Source organism: Anser cygnoides, chromosome 3 (assembly GCF_040182565.1).
Source record: "Anser cygnoides isolate HZ-2024a breed goose chromosome 3, Taihu_goose_T2T_genome, whole genome shotgun sequence".
Taxonomy (NCBI): Eukaryota; Metazoa; Chordata; class Aves; order Anseriformes; family Anatidae; genus Anser; species Anser cygnoides.
The window spans coordinates 3,076,357-3,095,425 of NC_089875.1; the positions used below are offsets into that span (position 1 = coordinate 3,076,357).

At 40.6% G+C, this 19,069-nt stretch overlaps 1 protein-coding gene across 8 annotated transcripts in view; it reads right to left on the reverse strand.

The window, feature by feature from the left end:
- The window catches only part of MACROD2 (mono-ADP ribosylhydrolase 2), an 860,596-nt gene that overhangs the window by 68,578 nt on the left and 772,949 nt on the right, over window positions 1–19,069 (reverse strand). For all 8 annotated transcript variants that reach the window (XM_066995337.1, XM_048060981.2, XM_048060980.2 and 5 more), the window contains 2 exons: window positions 16,531–16,612; window positions 3,062–3,097 (listed from right to left, as the gene is read on the reverse strand). In XM_066995337.1, coding sequence (XP_066851438.1) covers window positions 3,062–3,097; window positions 16,531–16,612 — 118 coding nt within the window. The remainder of the gene's footprint in view (window positions 1–3,061; window positions 3,098–16,530; window positions 16,613–19,069) is intronic.

The following is a 19,069-nucleotide window of genomic DNA, read 5'->3' on the forward strand; positions in this document are numbered from 1 at the left end:
CAAGATGACAGAACTCCCATCTACTGGAGTAGCTATACAGAAGATTTTTCTCTTTGGCCATATAGCTATTGATTGCTGACAATCAATGCACTGATTCCCAAAATATTTCAAATCAGAAAGAAAGGACCAAATTGAAGTTCATAGCACCCTACAAGTGAACCTGTGATCTCATCTGTCTCATATGCACAAAAAGGCAGATATGTAGGGGAATATCTTCCTCAAAAGACTTAATTCAATGATTATTTCCCAGAGCAGCTACGCAGCTTCACCTAAATTGATGAAGTTGTGAAGGATACAAGGCAAGAAAGAAAAGACTGGATATTAAGTGGAAATATACTTCCTTTTAATTCTAATTTTAAATGGTTTTTAAAATGTAATTTGCATAATCTCCATAAAAGCAACAAGACAAAAAATGCAAAATAATTGGACTTTAAAAAGCATACATGCCATGATAACTGTAAAAAATGAAACTGGAAACATTAGATGAATACTGCAAATTCTACTGTAGGGTAATCTTTGGCAAATGTTTGTTGTATAATGACAGTCTTCATTTATCTTCTTTTATGTATATATGTACAACTATATTAATCACACTAATTGTATTAAAATCTCTGAAAGTTCTATCCAGTAATCTTGATACCAAGAAGTAATTACAATTATACGTAATAAAATCAACAGGCCAGAAAGCCATAAAAGAATGTGCTAATCCATCACAGTAACACATATCTATCTGTGTATATCCATGTTTGCACATTAATGCATACATACTGTTATTAAAGAATTTATAATTTCTAAGCTAATTAACCGGCTGCATAAATCATCATAATCCATTTGTCTTTAGGACAATCCTGCCAATTTAAGCAGCCAACACACTGCTTCAAAAGCTTTTACCTCTGCTTTCTGGCTGGTATATTCTCTGCCTTTTTCCAAGTGTCTCTCCTTTTTAATTCCAATGTCCTTCCATAAAGGGAAAACCTGGAAGCTCCTGCACAGTTCCTGGACTACAGATCAACCAGGCTCACAGAGACTTGGGAGTACAAGCACATGGTGCATTGTCACAGAAGGGTGCTAGCTGGTCATGGAGGACAGGTGGAGAAGAAGAGTAGGGAAAGCTACGCTGCATATAAAAGGTGGTCCTTAACTGCACAGAAGTCTCTTAAAGAACAGAAGAAGTCCATTAAGAGCCTCCAGGTGAAGGTCACCAGAGAAAGTAACACATGGTATGGTGGTGGAGCCTGTTACAGAAAGTCTGATCAAGAAAATGTAAGTGGATGGAGCTCTCTTCAAACACCTAGTAGAAGTCTTCTGACTGGAAGCTTTAGTCCTCATGTGAGATTTTAACCCCTGAGCCATCTGCTGTGAGGGCAACATAGGACTGCGTAAGCAATTCAGGAAGTGCCTGGACCACCCATAATGCAAATTCTTTCTAGAGAGAATGAGAAGTAATGCCCTGCTTGGTATGCTGCTCTCAGATGTGGGAGAATCAGTAGCAAATGTGGCCAGAGATAGCAACTTGGGCTTCCAGAATCATGAGATAAGGAATCACTGAGTTCCGGAGAAAGCTGGGAAGGTAAGGGACAGAGTAAGGACTCTGCACTTCCAGCTTATTAGACAGAATGCGCTAAGGAGCTGGCCTGAAGAAGGATGTCCAGGAACTGACGACTGAGGAACAATCCATCTTGTTGTGCAGAAAGACTGGGAATTTCAGCAGAAAGCTCACTTGCATAAGCAAGGAACTTCATGAACTAGAACACAGAAAGAGACAGTGAGTGACAGGCAACAAAAGGAGAGGAGAAAGGTACTCAGGGATGCAATCAGGAAGACTGAATGCCAAGACCAGCAGCAGCTAAAACCAAGTAGGGACATGAGGAATAACACAAAGGGATCCTACAAGCGTGCTATTAGCAAAAGCTGGTTCAGACAAAATATTTCTCTTTGGATGAATGGGGAGGCAACCTAGTAATAGACTATATGAAACAGCTTGAGGTACTCAGCTCATGGGCAAAGCCCACTCCCAGATCCCACACATTCCAGCGTCATTCGGGAAGTAGAGGAGCAGCCAAGAGCAGAGAGGCTGCAGGCTAACGATAGCCTGGAGGAGCTGAGATGGTTGATCTGGTTCAAATGCTGCTGTTTATCATCCAAAAAAAAAAAAAAAGTCATCCCTGACAGCTGGAAAAAGGCTCACACTACATCAACCTTCAAGAAAGGCATGGAGGAGGATAGCAAGAGAAGTATAAGCAGTCATTTTAACTTCAGTCCATGGGAAGAACATGTATCATGTTCTCTTGGAATCCTTTTCCAAACAGGTGAGGAAGGACAAGAAGGTAACTGGGAGTAGTCAACATGGATTTAGCAAGGGCAAATTATGCTTGACCAACCTGACTTCATTCTGTGAAGAAATGACTGGCTCAGTGGACAATAGGAGAACAGTACATATAATACAGTTTTGTATAGCTTTTGCTACTAGGTATTGCAGCATTCTGAGATGCTCAGAAGCATTGGCTGGACAAACACACCGCTAGATGAGCTGAAAATTGGCTGATGGCTAACTGGCAGGTGGTAACAAGGCAAGTACTCCAACAGTCAATAGTCAGCTCCAGGAAAAAAAAGTGCTCTGAAATATTGTCCAGTCACAGTTTAAGTGTTTGCTGGGAGAGTTTTGCTACTGTTTTCATTGCAAAAAAAACATGGCCACTAATCACAATTGCAAATGACTCAAGAATTGCTATATTAACACCTTTTTACAAAGAGACTGTAGAATTTTAATTATTTCCCATTCACGTTCAAACTACTTACTAATAAAAAGTAAAAGATAACCCAGAGGCTCGTAACAGATGATATTAAAAAGTTAGTCTCAGCCATTATTACTACGTATTATTTATCATCAGAGATGTTTTTCCCTACATTATGTTAAAAAACAGAGAAAACTGTTATAATGTTGGCAATAAATGATTGGCACTGCTTATCACAACCAAGGCAATTAGTTTTAAGAACGTTCTCAGTTTGGTTCATGCTTCCCAAATGTGATATGTTTGGGCATAAAATACTGCTTACTCACCTGTCTCTTCACTCATCTCAGTCTCTTCATTGTCATCTGTAAAAAAAAAAAAAAAAAAAAAAAAGGAAAAAGAAAAAAGCGCAAATAATTAATATCAGGAAACACCTAACATAAAATATTCCATGATTCAAATTCCACATATCCTAGCTTACCTCTCCCAATTAACATTTTGTTATGAGATCTGGAGATAGATGGGAAAAGAAAGTTTTGATTCTAGTCTTTTACTACGCAGATGCAGGGAATGCAGGGCAAAAAGATAGGGAATAAAATTCTGCATAATATACAGAATTCTGCAAATTCACAGAATCACAGAATGGTTGAGGTAGGAAGGACCCTCTGAAGATCATCTAGTCCAACCCCCCTACCAGGCAGGATCACCTAGAGCACATTGCACAGTATGACATCCAGGCGGGTTTTGAATATCTCCGGAGAAGACGACTCCACAACCTCTCTGGGCAACCCATTCCAGTGCTCTGTCACCCTCACAGTAAAGAAGTTCCCTCTCAAAATTCACATACAATTATTAAGATGATATATGCAGAAAGCAGGTTCCTTTGGAAAAAAGTTACAGTTGAGGAACAAAGATATTTCTTACCACAAGCTGTTTTGATGAGGCGGGGTGGTGGAGGTGGAATTAGCCTTTGTTAACATCTAATAATACAACGTTTCAGAGCTTTAATCATGTGGTGGAGAGCTTATTGACCACAGAAGTTTGACAACTGGGTTGCTAATTCATACAGACTGTATTTATATCCTTTTTAATGGATTTGGGCAGGTGCAAATTCTGTAGCAAGCCTGCGATTTCTGCCTAAAGCATTACATCTTTCAAACTGCTTGTGTATATGCATATCATGACCACCATTTGAACCCGAGCAGCTCTGCAGTATTGTGATCAATGGTCTTGGAAAGTAACAGTAGTGTTTAAGTCCTAATTTACAGGATCAGATCTTTATGCCATAAACTCCACTGAGATTCAAATGCTGTGACACAAGCTAGGAGGACTGAAGCTCTGCTTTCATCATGATTTGGAGCCTGAAAACTTATTTTAAGTACAAGGAGAAGAGAACAATCTGTTAATAACAGAGGCCTCCACTGGGAGTTATGCTTGAATCAAAACATTAAAACAAAATAACCGTGAGCTGGAGAATTTTTATGGGAAATTCTGAATCTACGGTCGATGGACCTGTATCTATTTTTTGCCCCCTCCCATTGCAGTCAGACATGGCCTGGAGGGCGGGAGATGCAGAAGGCACTAAATGACAGCAGGTTACATTTCTCTCAAGTACACTTCAGTCTGGCACAAAGGATCAGAACTGAACAAAGTTGCTGCACATTTCACTTCCTTTCTCCTTACTCTGCAAACGATTGCTTTGGAGTTCAAAATGGCGTATTGACCCCTATTGTACAAAAAAATTTGTACACAGAAACTTTAAGGAGCTTTGACAAGTAGCTTGTGAGATAAAGAAATATCGCTGAAGAAAGCCAGTGGGAATTCTGCCATGACTTCAACAGAGCCAGGATTTTCAAACAGAGTCCTGACATTTTTCAACAAACCACTCAGAAAGCATTTGGTTAATACAAAGCTTATTAATTATTCAGTTTCCAATAACATGTTCTATCCATGGAAGCATTTATAATGAAACCAGCATGATACAATTTCAAATTAATCTACAACTTGACACTAAATCAGCATAATATGATATCTTAACATACATATATCACCTGGTCTTCTGTGGAAGTTCTTAATTATAGTTCTGTAAATGACTTGGAATATGAAATTCCCAAAGCAACAGAATAGCTTCTAAGTTGGTGATAATGGACACAGACAAGAAATCTGATGTTATTAAAAAGTAGTGAAGTCATTATGCAATATAATTATGAAGAGGCAAAGACTTCTTTTGTGAACTAATTGTGAATTAAGTGCTGTTTTTTTTTTCTGGAAAAAGGAACTAAGTCTCGCTGAAAGGCAGTACAGTCCTTACATCATTTCTTAAAATGGGAGATGGGCTCCCAGTTGTTTTGTGACATGATCTCCAGGTGCCTTTGAAAATTCTGTCCCAACTGGTATCTGAGTCTGAGTTTCTTTTGGCACACAGCACTCCCCAGTCATTTCACGTGTCTATAATTCTTATTCTTATGCTATTAATGCATCTGGTGGAAGTGCTTCTCTGTCATATATAAAGCAGTCTCTTTCACTGACCTTGGTGTGGCTGGCTAAAGTGATAAACACCATGTTTAGCTGTCACAGCTCTATGCCAAAACCAATTATTTTAGAAATTTATATCCAAAATTCTTTCATTTTTTGCCCAGAAGCATGATATTACAGGCAGTTTCTGGGTTACCAGTTATGAAGAAGTAAAAGCAAATAAAACTATTTTTTTTAACTGAAGCTCTACATACATAATATAAGGCTAAATCAGTGCCAAAATTGCTTTAAATCAGCTCTGTAATATCTAGGTTTATTTTTCATGTTCCCGGTGCACATTTTTACCCCACCTAGAATAAGCTTTGTAGAGTGATACATATTTCAAACCGAAGCAAACCAGACTGTCAGTCCCAAAGCAAAGTTGAGTAAAACCACAGAAGAACCCAAGAGTGAATCTTTGATGCCAGTAACCATTTCCTTGAAGATAAATGGTCAGTATTCCTTCCCCAAACTCTCACATTTGAAAGCACAGAGGCGAGGCCCTCTGTAACTCACTTGTACTCAAGAGCTCTTGAAAAATTCAATTTAATAGGAAAACATGTTCTGAGTGTATGCACACATGTACTCATTCTTGGTTACTCCTGTGTCTGGCAGAGAAGAGCAGTGACCTTTCACGTGGTTTCCCTAACTAAAACTCCAGATTTTGGGCAGTGCTACCTTGGCTCTTGCTGGACAAATATAACAGACCTTGCAGCCTGGAGTGGGAGAGAAACTGACAGTGACTTCCTGCAAGGGTCAGCCCACTCCCAAGAAAATTCACATCAGTATTTACAAGACTTAGGGTACAAGGAAGCCATCTAATCCAAAACATTTCCTAAGTTTGAGAGCACAAAATTTTCCAAAAACGGTTGGGCTATGGTATATAAAATGAAGGTGGGAAGGTATGGGAGAACACTTTCTAGTCAACTATAAAATAATTTACAGGGCGGAGTCAACCTGTTGTTGAAACTGGCACTCTAACTCTCGCATTATCTGGGCTAACTGTATCTCATAAGATCATGGAGCTTTGCAATTGGGTGCAAGCTGCTCAGCACACACACATTTGTTTAAGTCACAGGCTCTGTGGTAGATTCATGTATCAAGAGATGTTAGCTACTCTTTCATTCTCCTCTCTCATTACCTGCTGAGCTTGGTGAAACAGAATGATTGCACTGTACCTGCTCCTACTGACACAGAAGAAGATGCCTTCTTCTGTCATATACGTTTTTTTACTTTTGCCTTGCTGGTCAGGTTCTTTCTCTGTCTCACTAGTCACTGTATACACACAAACACAAGCCAGATGGCTAAAACGATGAATCTGTGTTAAGATTAATGTTAGGAACAAAGAGGTGAAAGGCTCTAAATACCGCTGCTAATCCCCAAAGCCATTAAACCTCCTCCTTGTTGCTCACACTTCTATTCACATTGTTCTTCATGTTAGCATGCTGAGAGTCAGTGCTATATAAAAACCTTTTATTTCTAACCGTGCATGCATTGAAGGGCCCTTACAGGAGGGCCAGCTCCAAGCTGCGGGAGGCAGCTGTCTGATCTGCATTCAGGACCTGCATCCCAGGCTCCCAGTAACCCCCCGCAGTACTGCATGCTGCTGGCTCCTTTCTGCTTTCCTCTTTCTACGTTTCCTCAGCTTCCTCGTCTCACCCTTCAGTATTTGTCCATCTTCTCAGCACTTCCTGCTGCTTCCTGATATCCAGCCTACCCACATGTCTCAGCCTGCACCTTCATGCAAGAGCAGCTCCATGGATTAAAGGTAACTGCCGGAGGGGCTGGGAGAGCACGGTGAGATGGCCCAAACTCCCCTCTGCAGCCTGTATACACAGCACAACGGCAAGCGGAGCAATGAGATGAGCTGCACAGGAGGCTGAAGGGACAAACTGGTGATTATACTGCCGATGCCTCAAAACAAAAATTAAAAATACATAAAAGTTTTCAGCACTGACAGCTGCAGCTGTCCCACTGAGCTTTATTTGTTACACTAAAACAGGGTTCCAGCTGAAAAAGTTCCTGCCCTCAAGCATTTGCCTAGCAGGAACTTCACGACCTGCCCATACATTTTCCACCAGAGTAACAGAAGATGTGTGGTACTCAAGTTTCAAGACATGGAGAAAAATGGATCCCATTTTAGGGCAGTCTCCACTTGCTCAAATGAAAAGGTTTTTGTCAAATTGTGGATCAGGTGGCAGTGTGGATCAGGGTACCAGCCTGCTGCAAACTGTCTAAACCACGATAACATCAGATTCCCAGAAGTGGAAAAGACCGAGTGGGTTTTCACTCTCCTTATTCTTCTTTACTACACTTGTCTTTCTGAAACTTTGCCCCAAAGCTTCATCCACCTATCTGTGCAATTATATGAACAGCCTTATGAAGCTTTCTAATCATTCATCTAGTCTACTTCCAATTGAAAATCACTTCTTTTTGATAGCGCAGGACCACTGCTACTACCCAACAGGATCTTCGTAATAGCATACGGACTCTATCTCCATCTCAATATAAAAGACTGGCCATTTTTGTAGCATAATAAGACACACAAGAACACCCTGGGGCTTGATAAAGCCTGTAGGTCCATACAAGGCTCACAGTAATGTAGGAGCTCACAAGCTCTTTTGATTGTTCTGACCTCTCCAACTCCGCTCTCCTCTGACAGATTAAAACCGACTGACCAAGAGCACAGAAAAGGGGAACATCTTCTTTGAGAAAAAGCAGATTTGGAAACCTCTGCCAGATGGGATCAACTAAGCCCAGCCTGACTCTTAGCACCCCTACCTGTAAAAACATCTTTTCCATAAAGCTTTCCCTCATCTTCAAATGCACATAGAAGGAAGAACAAAAACGAAAATGGCAAGAACAACAATGAAGTAACCAAAAAATGGCAAAATAAAAAGAGCCTCAACAACAATAAGAATACAAACAAACAAAAATAACACATTTTTCTGCTTTGGAAGGAGATGTGGAGCTTCTTTCGGTTCTGAGCATTTGTATCCCATAATCCTTCATACAGAGCAAAAGGCACTACACAGGCCCCCCACCTGACACTAAGCAAGTTTAATCAAATTTTGTTTAGCCTGGTTTGATTATAAAGACATTTCCACTGATACACACTGTACATCCTGGCCTTACTGCAGCATCGGTGCAGTTTTTCTTCCTGTGTTGCTTAGCTACACCAGTCCCATAACACCAGAGTCTCACTGAATGTAAAATGTTTGTAGCTTTTGAAACCATATCAAATAGAAATCCTTAGTACCAGCCTTCTAAGAAAGCTTTTTTTCTTTTTCTTTTTGTCACCACGTAGATGGCTTCTTTTATGCATCGTATCACTTGATCTGCAGTAAAATACATATACCCTTATGAGCCCCAGCTGCATACAGAGGAGATGCAGCAGCTGCCATTCCCACTGCGAGTGAACTGGACAACATTGTTCCAGTGCAGGAAGTGGTGCTCACAGCCAGGATCAGATCTGGATTTCTGTTTCCCAGATGCTTCTACCTTACACAAGAGGCACGAGGCACTCTTCGGGAAAGTATGCATACTTTTTTAAAAAAGAACATATTTCAGAACTTCCTTTTTTGTTCCATGCCCTAAAATACTGAAAACAACTGAGTTTTGTTTACACAAATGCTAAAGTGGATTTCTCACCCACATATATGCTAGTGTAGTATTCACAAAATGTTATGTTTTAGAAATGTGTCACCACATGCAGATACAAGCTTCTAACAAAATCTCATCGGTAACCTAAGAGAGAGGCAATCAAATGAGACAAACACAAATTTAACTGCATCCTTGGCAATTAGAAGCACTCAAGCACGTGAAGTGACTCAGCATCAGTGTCCGGAGAGGATGGGATATTTTTGAACATGACATGAAATGCATTTGGAATGTTTTATGTGGGATACAACACCATGCAATGCAGCAGGAAAAAAAGATGCCTGTTCAAAAATGCATACCCATAAGATATTATGCAGAGAAGGCTTATGTTTGTTTACCTTCTCGTGCCAGGCATCCACGTGCGGAGGACTGAACAGAACAGCAACACATTTCCCTTCCCCCTAGCAGCTTCTTCCTGAGCATAAGGTTACGTATAGACTACGCTGATTAATAGCCACTGTTGGACCAGGCCTCTGTTGGTTGAGCTAATCCTCCTTTCAGCTGTATTCAAAGCCCTACATGCTCCCCAGCACCTCCCAGCAAGTGTTCCTACTCCCTATGTATTAGGTGAAAAACAACTTCCTTTTTGTTGTCATCCTGATTCATCATTACCTGGGGATACCTTGTGTTACAAGAGATAGTAAACAATGGTTCCATATTCACTTTGTAATTACTGTGCTCATCGTCTTCCCTGCCCTCTCCCATGCAGCAGCCCAATCCTTGCATCTGTACGACCCCCATACCTCAAAGAGCATCGTCATCACTTGCCACCTCACTGTTTCAAGGAGGCCCTTATCCACCAGGAGCTGGAGAGCTCGGGACTGTAGAGCAAGTTGACAAATACTTAGAAACAGCCATTTCCCCTGATTCCTGGGCTCACTGTTGGCTCTATCGTCACTCTCACAAAACAAGGGAAGGAAAACATTCACAGAAAACAAAAAAGACGGAGCAGTTACTTCACTTTGCAGACCAAAAGCTCCTAGCAATAGCACTGAAGTACACTACAGTTCCATTCCCTGTTCATATCCTGATCCAAGCAGTGCTGTTGCTACTATCAAGAATGACGAGGCAAACAATTTTCTACAGACCATATTACACCAGACAATACCACGAGCCCTTGTCAAACCATGTACAACCAGAGGATTCAAGCCCCAGGCCTGAGGTGACCGATACTCAAAACACAGCCAAATACTAGAGCACTGCTCTGTCAGCAGACAGCCAGGAAATAATTCAGAAGGGAAGTCTTGTTACGATTCAGACCGAAGCAGAGCACTCCCCATTAGCTTTTCATTAAGTACTGGAAAACCACTGTCATGTTAGAAGGAGCTGGGACCCCCTCTTGGTGTGTGCCTCCAAAGCACTGCTCTTGAGCTGTTCCTTGTTCACCCTCCTGCACTACAGATGATCTGGAAGACTGAGACACTGGCCAGAGGAGCTAAGAAAGACAACCTCAACGTGGGGTAGGACTGGCACCATCACTGTTGTGCCTATTGAAGACAGAAGACCCTAGAAAAACTTCATCTCACAGTTTTACGATCACCTTCAGATTTTAGCTTGAGATTTTTATGAGGTAAATTGCTTCAGACATGGTGAAATGGGTGGATATTCTAAGCCTTAAGGCTATATGAAACTTCTGGATTAAGAACAATTTTTACAACATCCTTTTCACATTGGAGTGCACTTTGTCAGGACCTGCATGCACTGCAAGGGAGAACTAGAGCAAAGCTAGCATCCTATTCTGGTGCACGGGCTCCTCCAGCTCCCCATACAGGTGGTGCTTCCTCTGATGCCTGCACTACCAAGGGACAAGGAACCATCACTGCAAACAGTGGGGCTGTGCCACCTCCACAGCTTTTTTGAATAAAGCCCTTCAGGGACTGGGCCTGAAGATGCTATCTGAGGATGACATCCTCCGAAATAAACAAAGCTTGAAGGAGTGTGGGGGGACATTTTGAACATCTGTATTGTCTGTCACTCAGCCAACATTTCCCCTCCATGTGAAATCACCATCTGTCTGCCACACAGCTTTGCCAAAACCACTGGTCCCTTCCACCCACCAAAGAGTCCTCACTCATCGCTACCTGAACGTGAGACCCCCCCACTGACTTCCAAGCTGGGCGGAACATTAAATGGTGGCATGGAGCTAAAGCTTTGCCAAGGAACACTACAGACGGGGGGAACACTGCCTGACAGTCCTCTAGATCAAACCTGCAAGAGACACAGGTGGTTATCAGCTGTGAATACAACCTGAAAACTCTGCCTGGGGACAGAGAAAGTAGCTGCCAACATCATTGCCCTCAGGGAGGCCCTTGGTGGTGAGGAGAAGGCCAATGGGCCTGCAGACTTCCCAAACTGTGCTTCTGAGCTTCTGGCCCTGGAGGCTTGAACTGGCCAGAAACCACAGCCATGTGACTTACGAGGCAAACCCCTACCCAGGTGAGACCTCAAATAAAGGATATCAGGGACTTCCAGTAAACCATCTGGCACCTATCCACGCAGTAAAACAGAGCCTATGAAAAATATTTTGTGGAATGCATTCAGGTGACAAATTAACTCAACGAATCTGCTCATGAACATTGCAAATGCAAATAGAAAGGCTAAATTTATCAAACGAATTACCCATTTGATACAGGATTACTTATGAAAGGCTAACTTATGATTCTTTTGCTCACGCTGAGGCCTGCTGTAGTCCCAGTGCCATATTAAAAGGAGAGGGCAACGCTCCTCAATGCCAGTTCAGGAATTACAATCTCTGCTTAACAGTTCACCCACGTATTAGTGCAGGGATCTGCCATTTTAACACAAAGCCCTTCATTCAGGCATTTAGACAGTTTCCAGTTTGACTTCAAGCCCGGTATATCTCTTAACAATGAATTTCCTCTGCAATTATAATGTATTTGCACATTTATGCACAACTTCCTAGTTGTGCATCCTCCTGAAGTAACGGAAGGATTAATATGGGACAGTGGTTCTTATCCACATTGCTTTGGACACAGGGGACAACCAGGGTAAAGGCAAAAAAAAAAAAAAAAAAGGCAAAAAAAGGAATAAATGTGATAACCTGGAATAGAAGGGAGAGAAAGTTTTTCAGGAAGCAATTTCTCTCTCAACACCAACTGATATGGCTCAGAAAAAATGAACAAGCTCTTGGGCTCAGCATCCTTTCATTAGCTCTGAAAGGACATGGAGTCTAAAAGCTTGCATCTTCCATCTATCAATTGGCCTAATAAAAGTGCAAACCTCTCCTCTCTAACAATTTTAGCAATGCATTAGTGAAGTAATTTTGTTACTATGTTTAAACTAGTAAGAATGTAATATAAACTGGAATGCGGCAGCTTCACAATATGTACCTTTTATAACATTATTTTTGTCTAAAGAACATTTTCAGAAAAAATGATTACCCACTCCAATCCACTGATAACAGGTGGTAGATTTAGAAATACTTTAAGCATTACAATTTAAAATAAACCTTTCATAATATACAACAGTCACCATGAAAAATAGGCATTTGCCGAAGGTCCCCACAAGATTATCTATCTGACATATTAAGTAGTTAGGTATACACAGAATACAGGAGAAAAATATGGTGTCTTTGCCTCCAGCTGGCAACTGTTTACAAATGTGCTTAATTTTACTCACATGAATAGCATCGTAGAAACATGTATTACTGTAAGGAAAGTTTTTCAAGGGAGACTGCTTTTATACCATTTTCTGGTAGGTCTTATAAATATATATTTAGCAATAAAAGTAATGCCTAGATTCCAGGCTCTGTATAGAATTGTGTTAGAAGAAACAATGAATTCCAAAAGAAAAAATGATACGAGTATCAGCTGCTTTCCCGGAAAGCTCATGCATAATACCAGTAGCAATGAATCCAGCAATGTAAGAGCTACACATCTGAGCCAGGATTACAGGCAAGGGCATTTTATTTGCCTGAAAGATATGTGGCAAGACATCATCTCAGATTAAGCAGAGAGAATTTCCCAACACAGCTGAAGGGAGGATATCCGAGCTATTTCATTCCACTAGAAGATAGGACACAACTGGTAAAAGGAAAAAAAAAATCGCTGTTTGCCTCACCTATTACGTTAAAACAGTGATTCATTTTAAGTACAGAAGGTTGGTTGTCCTACAGAGTCTTTCATCCTTGCTCTTTTTCAACAAGAGCATACAAAAACTTCTCAGCAAAACCCCAGTGCTTCAACACTAAATTCTGTGTGGATCAGGACCTTTACCTTCTAAAACTTTTCTGGGCCATCACAGGGATGAGATCTTGACTCTGAGTTAAAGCTTATGCACTGCTTCCCCTTAGAGCACACCGGCTTTGGCTCAGGTTCTGCACAGGCTACTGCTTACTGAGACTAGATCTGAAACATTGAGCCTGTGACAACTGGTCTGTTAATGAACAGCTACGCTACACTCCTAAGATATGAAATTACTTAGAAGTCTGCCTCTTCCCCTATATATTTAAAGTTTGCAAATGACAAGGTTCTTGGCAGTTGTCTTAATATCAGTACTATTACTCGACTAATTTCTTTGGCATTCCACTCTCAAAATAGGTCTAATGATATGTTCAACTAATGGAACAATTTCCCTATATCTATATTCCACTTACTCTAATGCACTGAGGTGTAACTCTAGATTCATTTCATTATCACTTGACTAGCTCAAGCACTTGGATGTCTTTTTGGATTTATTAATGCACCAGGTTTAATGAAATAACTATTTATGTATATAACTCCATGAATATATTCTTCTTTCTAAGCATTTTTTTCCACATCTATTAAAGTAGATGTATTTCGTAATGTGAGATGCACATTTTAAAATGTCTCAATGTTTTTCCTCTAAGCCTAAAGTAATATCTCCGTGTTATTCTCTCCTGTGAACATTCAGAAAGTGTACTATCAGCTCAAATTTACAGCAAGTCTTTCCTTAAAGACTTTCATTTCACTACATTAATAGATTCACTTTAAAAACAAACAAATAAACAACAAACAAACAAACAAAAAAAAACAACACCAGCAGAATTGTGGCTATTCCTTCCAGAGCTTAAATATCAGGAATTTATTGCCAAAGGTAGAGAGAGATGCTAGTTCCTTCACACAGAATCACACTAAGTTCTTTGTGCAAGAAACTAGTCTTGCAGTGAGACAGAATATCCCTACAGGTGGAGAGTCCAAAGAGAACTTGTCTAACCTATATTAGAGTTAAATGCAGATACCAATTCACAAGAGAAAAAAGGAACAAACAGCAGACATGATAGTCATTTGGTGATAACCATTCAGACCTCCAGCCAATGCTGTCACCATTCAGCTATAGGCAATTTAGGATGGGGTCAACTTCAGCCCATCTGTTGTTGTGAAGGTACCCAGCAGAGAAGTGCCACTTCAGGAGGGCAAAAAAAGCCTGACTCTGAATATTAATTCTTGGGGCATTCCTCCAGGACAGATACCCAGACTCTGATCTTTTCTCCAGGGACACTAACTGAAAGTCATTTTGGTAGCACACATCTTTTCTGCCTCTCTCCTCACAAGCTGAAGATCTAAGTGACTCCTGTAAGAGCACACCACACACCCGTGGTGATACAAGAGATTAAAATCAGATCTCCCAAATCACTGACTACTGATCTAGTCATAGAAAATCCTTCACTGACTCAGGGAGAAGATTTTAGAAGTCAACCTAGCTATTTTTAAAGCTCCAGCTTATCAGCTGGTGGACACTTAGGTCCTTCTGGAAACCAGCATCATTAAGGCATATCATAACTGGTATTTGGAATCATTAGTCATGAACCGAAAACCTATGAAGCCTATGAAAATAGGTCCTGAGATCTTTTAGAAATCCATAGCAAATTGTGGCCGCTGAAAAATAAAGCATCTGTCTCCAGAACTGTCTGCAAAGGCACTGGATCAGCTGCAAACTGCTGGATGGTGCTGCACTAAAATGGTCTCTGCCACCACCACCTCACTATGGTCATGTATCAAATTGCCAGTTTTAGTTCAAGAAAAAAAAAAAGTAAAAACTTTATATGCATGAGAATAAACATGCTTTTAAAACTATGGTACAACTGATCATCTGCACAATGTAGCATAATGCAATTAGAAGTCTTTATACACCGTGACATCCAACCACACAGGTCCTTTTTGCTCGGGCGTTCAACAATGCTAGGTTTTGACAACCCAAAAAAGAAATAAATCTCCTATATTCCTCTCTTTTCCCCTTTGGATCTGTCCTGCTTCAGCACCTGAAGCATCTTCTTGTCTCTTGGTCTTTCAGACCTGGGCGGACTTGACATTTGTAGTAACAATACCAGACTCATCTAGGACTTCAAAGACCTTATTGATGAAGGTATTAATACTATAATTTGTTGACAAACTGACACAGAGTAGCTTACTCCACCTTAATCTGAACAGCAGAGGCAGAGACAGAAGCAGCAACAGCAGGCAGGCTACAACCACATTGTCTTATGTGTTGGAGTATATTTGCCACCCCCGTCCCCTAAAAAAAGCACACACTGAATGGATTAGACATGAATGCAGCCTGAAGTGCATATTCAGTGTGCTCCAGCCCAAAATATTATTCTGCAGATAGACACCATTCCATGCTACCAGAATAATGCAATGGATTTTTAGTTTTTTGTTGCCAATCATTGCAAACTGGAGGTTACAAAGTTGTCTACGAAAATCTTTATTCTAGCAAGATGAGACAGAACATCACAATTTCCTGTAGAAATAACTGAGACTCTCACAACACACCAAAGCTCTGCTTCCTATTACTCACAGGCCCTTTCCACCAGACAGACAGAGTGCAGAGTATTTAAGCGACTGCCACTTGTGAAAGGGATGATAAAACAAAACACTAAAATTGGGATCTTATCACATATCGTAGAACTGATGTCATTGAAAATAAAATGGGAGAAGGTTAGGGTTGATTAAAAAAAACACTAACAGTTTTCTAATGATATATAATAAAAATAAATCACAGGCATGGGAGGGGTGTGAACAAATTTACTGTCTATCAGGTTTTCTTACATTCTAGAAAGTAACCTCCTGTGTGAAACGTAAGATGAATGGCTAACATTTCCCAAGTGCTCCGGTGAGAGCCATCTTTCTCCAATTCATTCTTGCACAGGGACAGCTCAAGTTTAAAGTTCTCATTCAGACACAGTTGGGCTCTAACCCCTGCGGTATTATCTCTTCAGACCCAGAGAAACCCTACCAGCATCATTAATGAAAGAGCAAAGCATGCACATAGTTCACAGATACGCTGTATCCACTAGGAGCTACTATTAGTGCAAATGATTTTCCTCTCAGAGTCAAGAGAACGAGTGCCACGCACCAGGTTTTGGGAGGAGATACGGTTACAATAAGGAATGAACAAACTACTCATACTGAGCATACAAAAGCAAGGCTTGATTTTGCAAAAGCATTATCAAAACAGCTTTACTGGTTCACAAATTTTAAATGTCTGCATTTCTCCGGCATCATGGCCTCTACATGCAGCTGATCTCTAAAGAAAGTTCACATTTTAATATTTGGCTTAGGCAGGGAAAGAAGAAAAGATGCCAACTGTTGTCTATTTCTACATCACCTTTTCAAGTCAGATGGCACTCAATTACTACACCTACCTATAGGGAAAAATTCACCCATTTTCTTCTTGAAAATTTTGTAGTCAATCTCCAAAAAGACGCAGAAGATGATACGATCCACCTGTAAGAAACAAAATTATTCACAGTGAAACAATGCAGCATTAGCAATAATAGTTAATACCGACACTGCTTTATGCTCCAGGCACGCTAGAAAACATCACAGGAATGCATGTTTTGACTTCATTGTGCATCTGTGTTGTAATTTATAAAATAACATTTGCAATCACAGCTCAAAACTGTATTCTTTGTTAACTGCCTCCTGTTTATGCAAACCACTCTTGAGCACAGTATAAATGACTTTTGGCATTCTAGATGAGTACCAGGATGCAATGTTTGATGAAAGAGTCACATGGGGGGCTTCTAATAAGCATACAAAAGAGTAAATGGGTAAGCAAAGAGCTCTTTTTCCAATCCTTGTCGGACAAACCTATTTGCAAAACCATTTAGTATTTTTAAATGGCTTTAAAAGGTTTCATGTGGTTTTAATTTACATGAAACCACTTACTCTTGCTATAATACAAGCAGAATGCAGCAAAAACAAAAGCTGATTAGATGACAGGTAGCACACGGGGTAAATAAAACATTTAATATGCCATCTACTTAGTGAGGCTGAGCATATCAATGAAACCACAGCCTGTAATGTGTGCGCCACCCACCAATGATTTCAAATAAATTGTTTAGGACATCATTGTATGTGAAAGGCTTTTCCGAGAGAGACAAAAAAAATACCAAACAAAATGAAAACCAAACTAAATTCCAGAGCCTTTAAGATTGAAAAACACCCACGCTGACTTCATTCTAGCCTCGCTATTTCTTTGTTTTATCTGTTTGTCTAGCCCAGCACAAACTGCCTCCTCAGCCAAGACCCAGCTCCTGGAAGGAGCGGTGGAAGTAGAGAAGACTCTCGCAAGGCTGAGCCAAAGGACCCGCCACCCAATAATCAAGGTTTTCTCTGAAGTGCATGAGAACTTAACCAGAAGGGGATGACAACCGAGCAATAGGAAATTCAGCATTTTGCTGTCCTCAAGTCTCCGTGGGCAATAAGCCAATCTGTTGTAGCAGAGCTGCTCACGAGCATCTTTGCACATGCTATGAAATGCACCAGCCTCGCCCCAGCAGAAAAACCTGCAGGAGCAACACTCTCAAAAAAAAGTGCCTTCTTTCCCTTATGTTCACCAGGAAATGCTGTCCTTTTGATAGAGCTGCTCTTCAAAGCAAAGTACAAGTCTTGGCTTCAAAGATACCATTATGCTGAGCAGCTCAGGCTGTCATTTTAGAGCTCATTTTGGAGCAGCCAGTAGAATAAAGAAGGGAACAAGGGCAGGCAATAATCGGTTATTCTGGAGAGTGCTAGTGGTTGCTAACAAGGACATCTCCAAGTCAAAGCCAACTTCAAAAGCTGAAAGAGCAAAATAGGTAGGAAATATTAGAGTGAAGGTACAGGTTATGTAGGCGTTAAGGAATAAAGAGGCTAGTGAGCAGAAGAGAAGCGGCAGCAGGGAAGAGCTTGGGCTTGGATGCTTACTGGGGAAGCACGGCAGCGGACTTGTGAGCAGAAAAATGCCTGTTGCTGTTTGTTCACATGACCTTCAGAGAAACAAGCTGTTCTGTGCAGCTCTCATAAACACACCAGGCTAGACCACAACAAAATGCTGGACTGTGTCATCAACTACTCTTCACAAGGGTTAAAATAAAAAAGAAACCAACAAATACTGGATAAGTGCATGGGCCAAAAAGCCATGCCCATTTGTATACTTTTGTATTTATAATGTAAAGCATCAGTGGCAAGTGTTTATACAGCAACATTTTACCTATATAAGTGTTTCCACTTAAGCAAAGTTGTGTGTTTTCAGGATGGAAGCTTCAGATGGAGAATGTGTAAATTTCATTTATTGTAAAAGCCAATTTAGGGTAGTGCTGGGCAATCCTAGATTGCCATCTTCTAACTGCAACTCCCGAGCAGAGTAGACATTCAAGCATGACAGCGATAGGCGCAATACATGCACCAGGACAGACTAAACAGCAAGGATGGGAGCTTATAAACCAAAGGAGGAATTGTATTCCCATGCAGAGAAGTTCTGAGTTGTATTGCCCTCTATACGGTCTCAAATTCTCTGCTGTAAATACTACAGACATTTCCCTCACTTTATATATTTCAACTTCTCATGCTGTTTCCTTTACTTTTATTTATTCTGTGCAGTTGACAATGATAAAATTTTTGCAATCCTGAGAATTTCTACTACTTCTAATATAATTGCTTAATTTAAAGATAGGGAATCTCTCTAGAAATGGCACACTATTTCAAAATTTCCAGCATCCTGACTGTATACATCCTATATATAAACCTGTTCAATTTCTTCTTGGTGTGAGAAAAAGTGCTCTATTTTTAAGTATGCATAAGGTATTGTGATGACAGCTGAAATCCTGTGTTTATCTGATTGAATGGCATGTGTTGGCAGATAGTAAATCTGAAATTAAACCATATTCTATCATCCTGCCAGTCATTTACTATTTTATC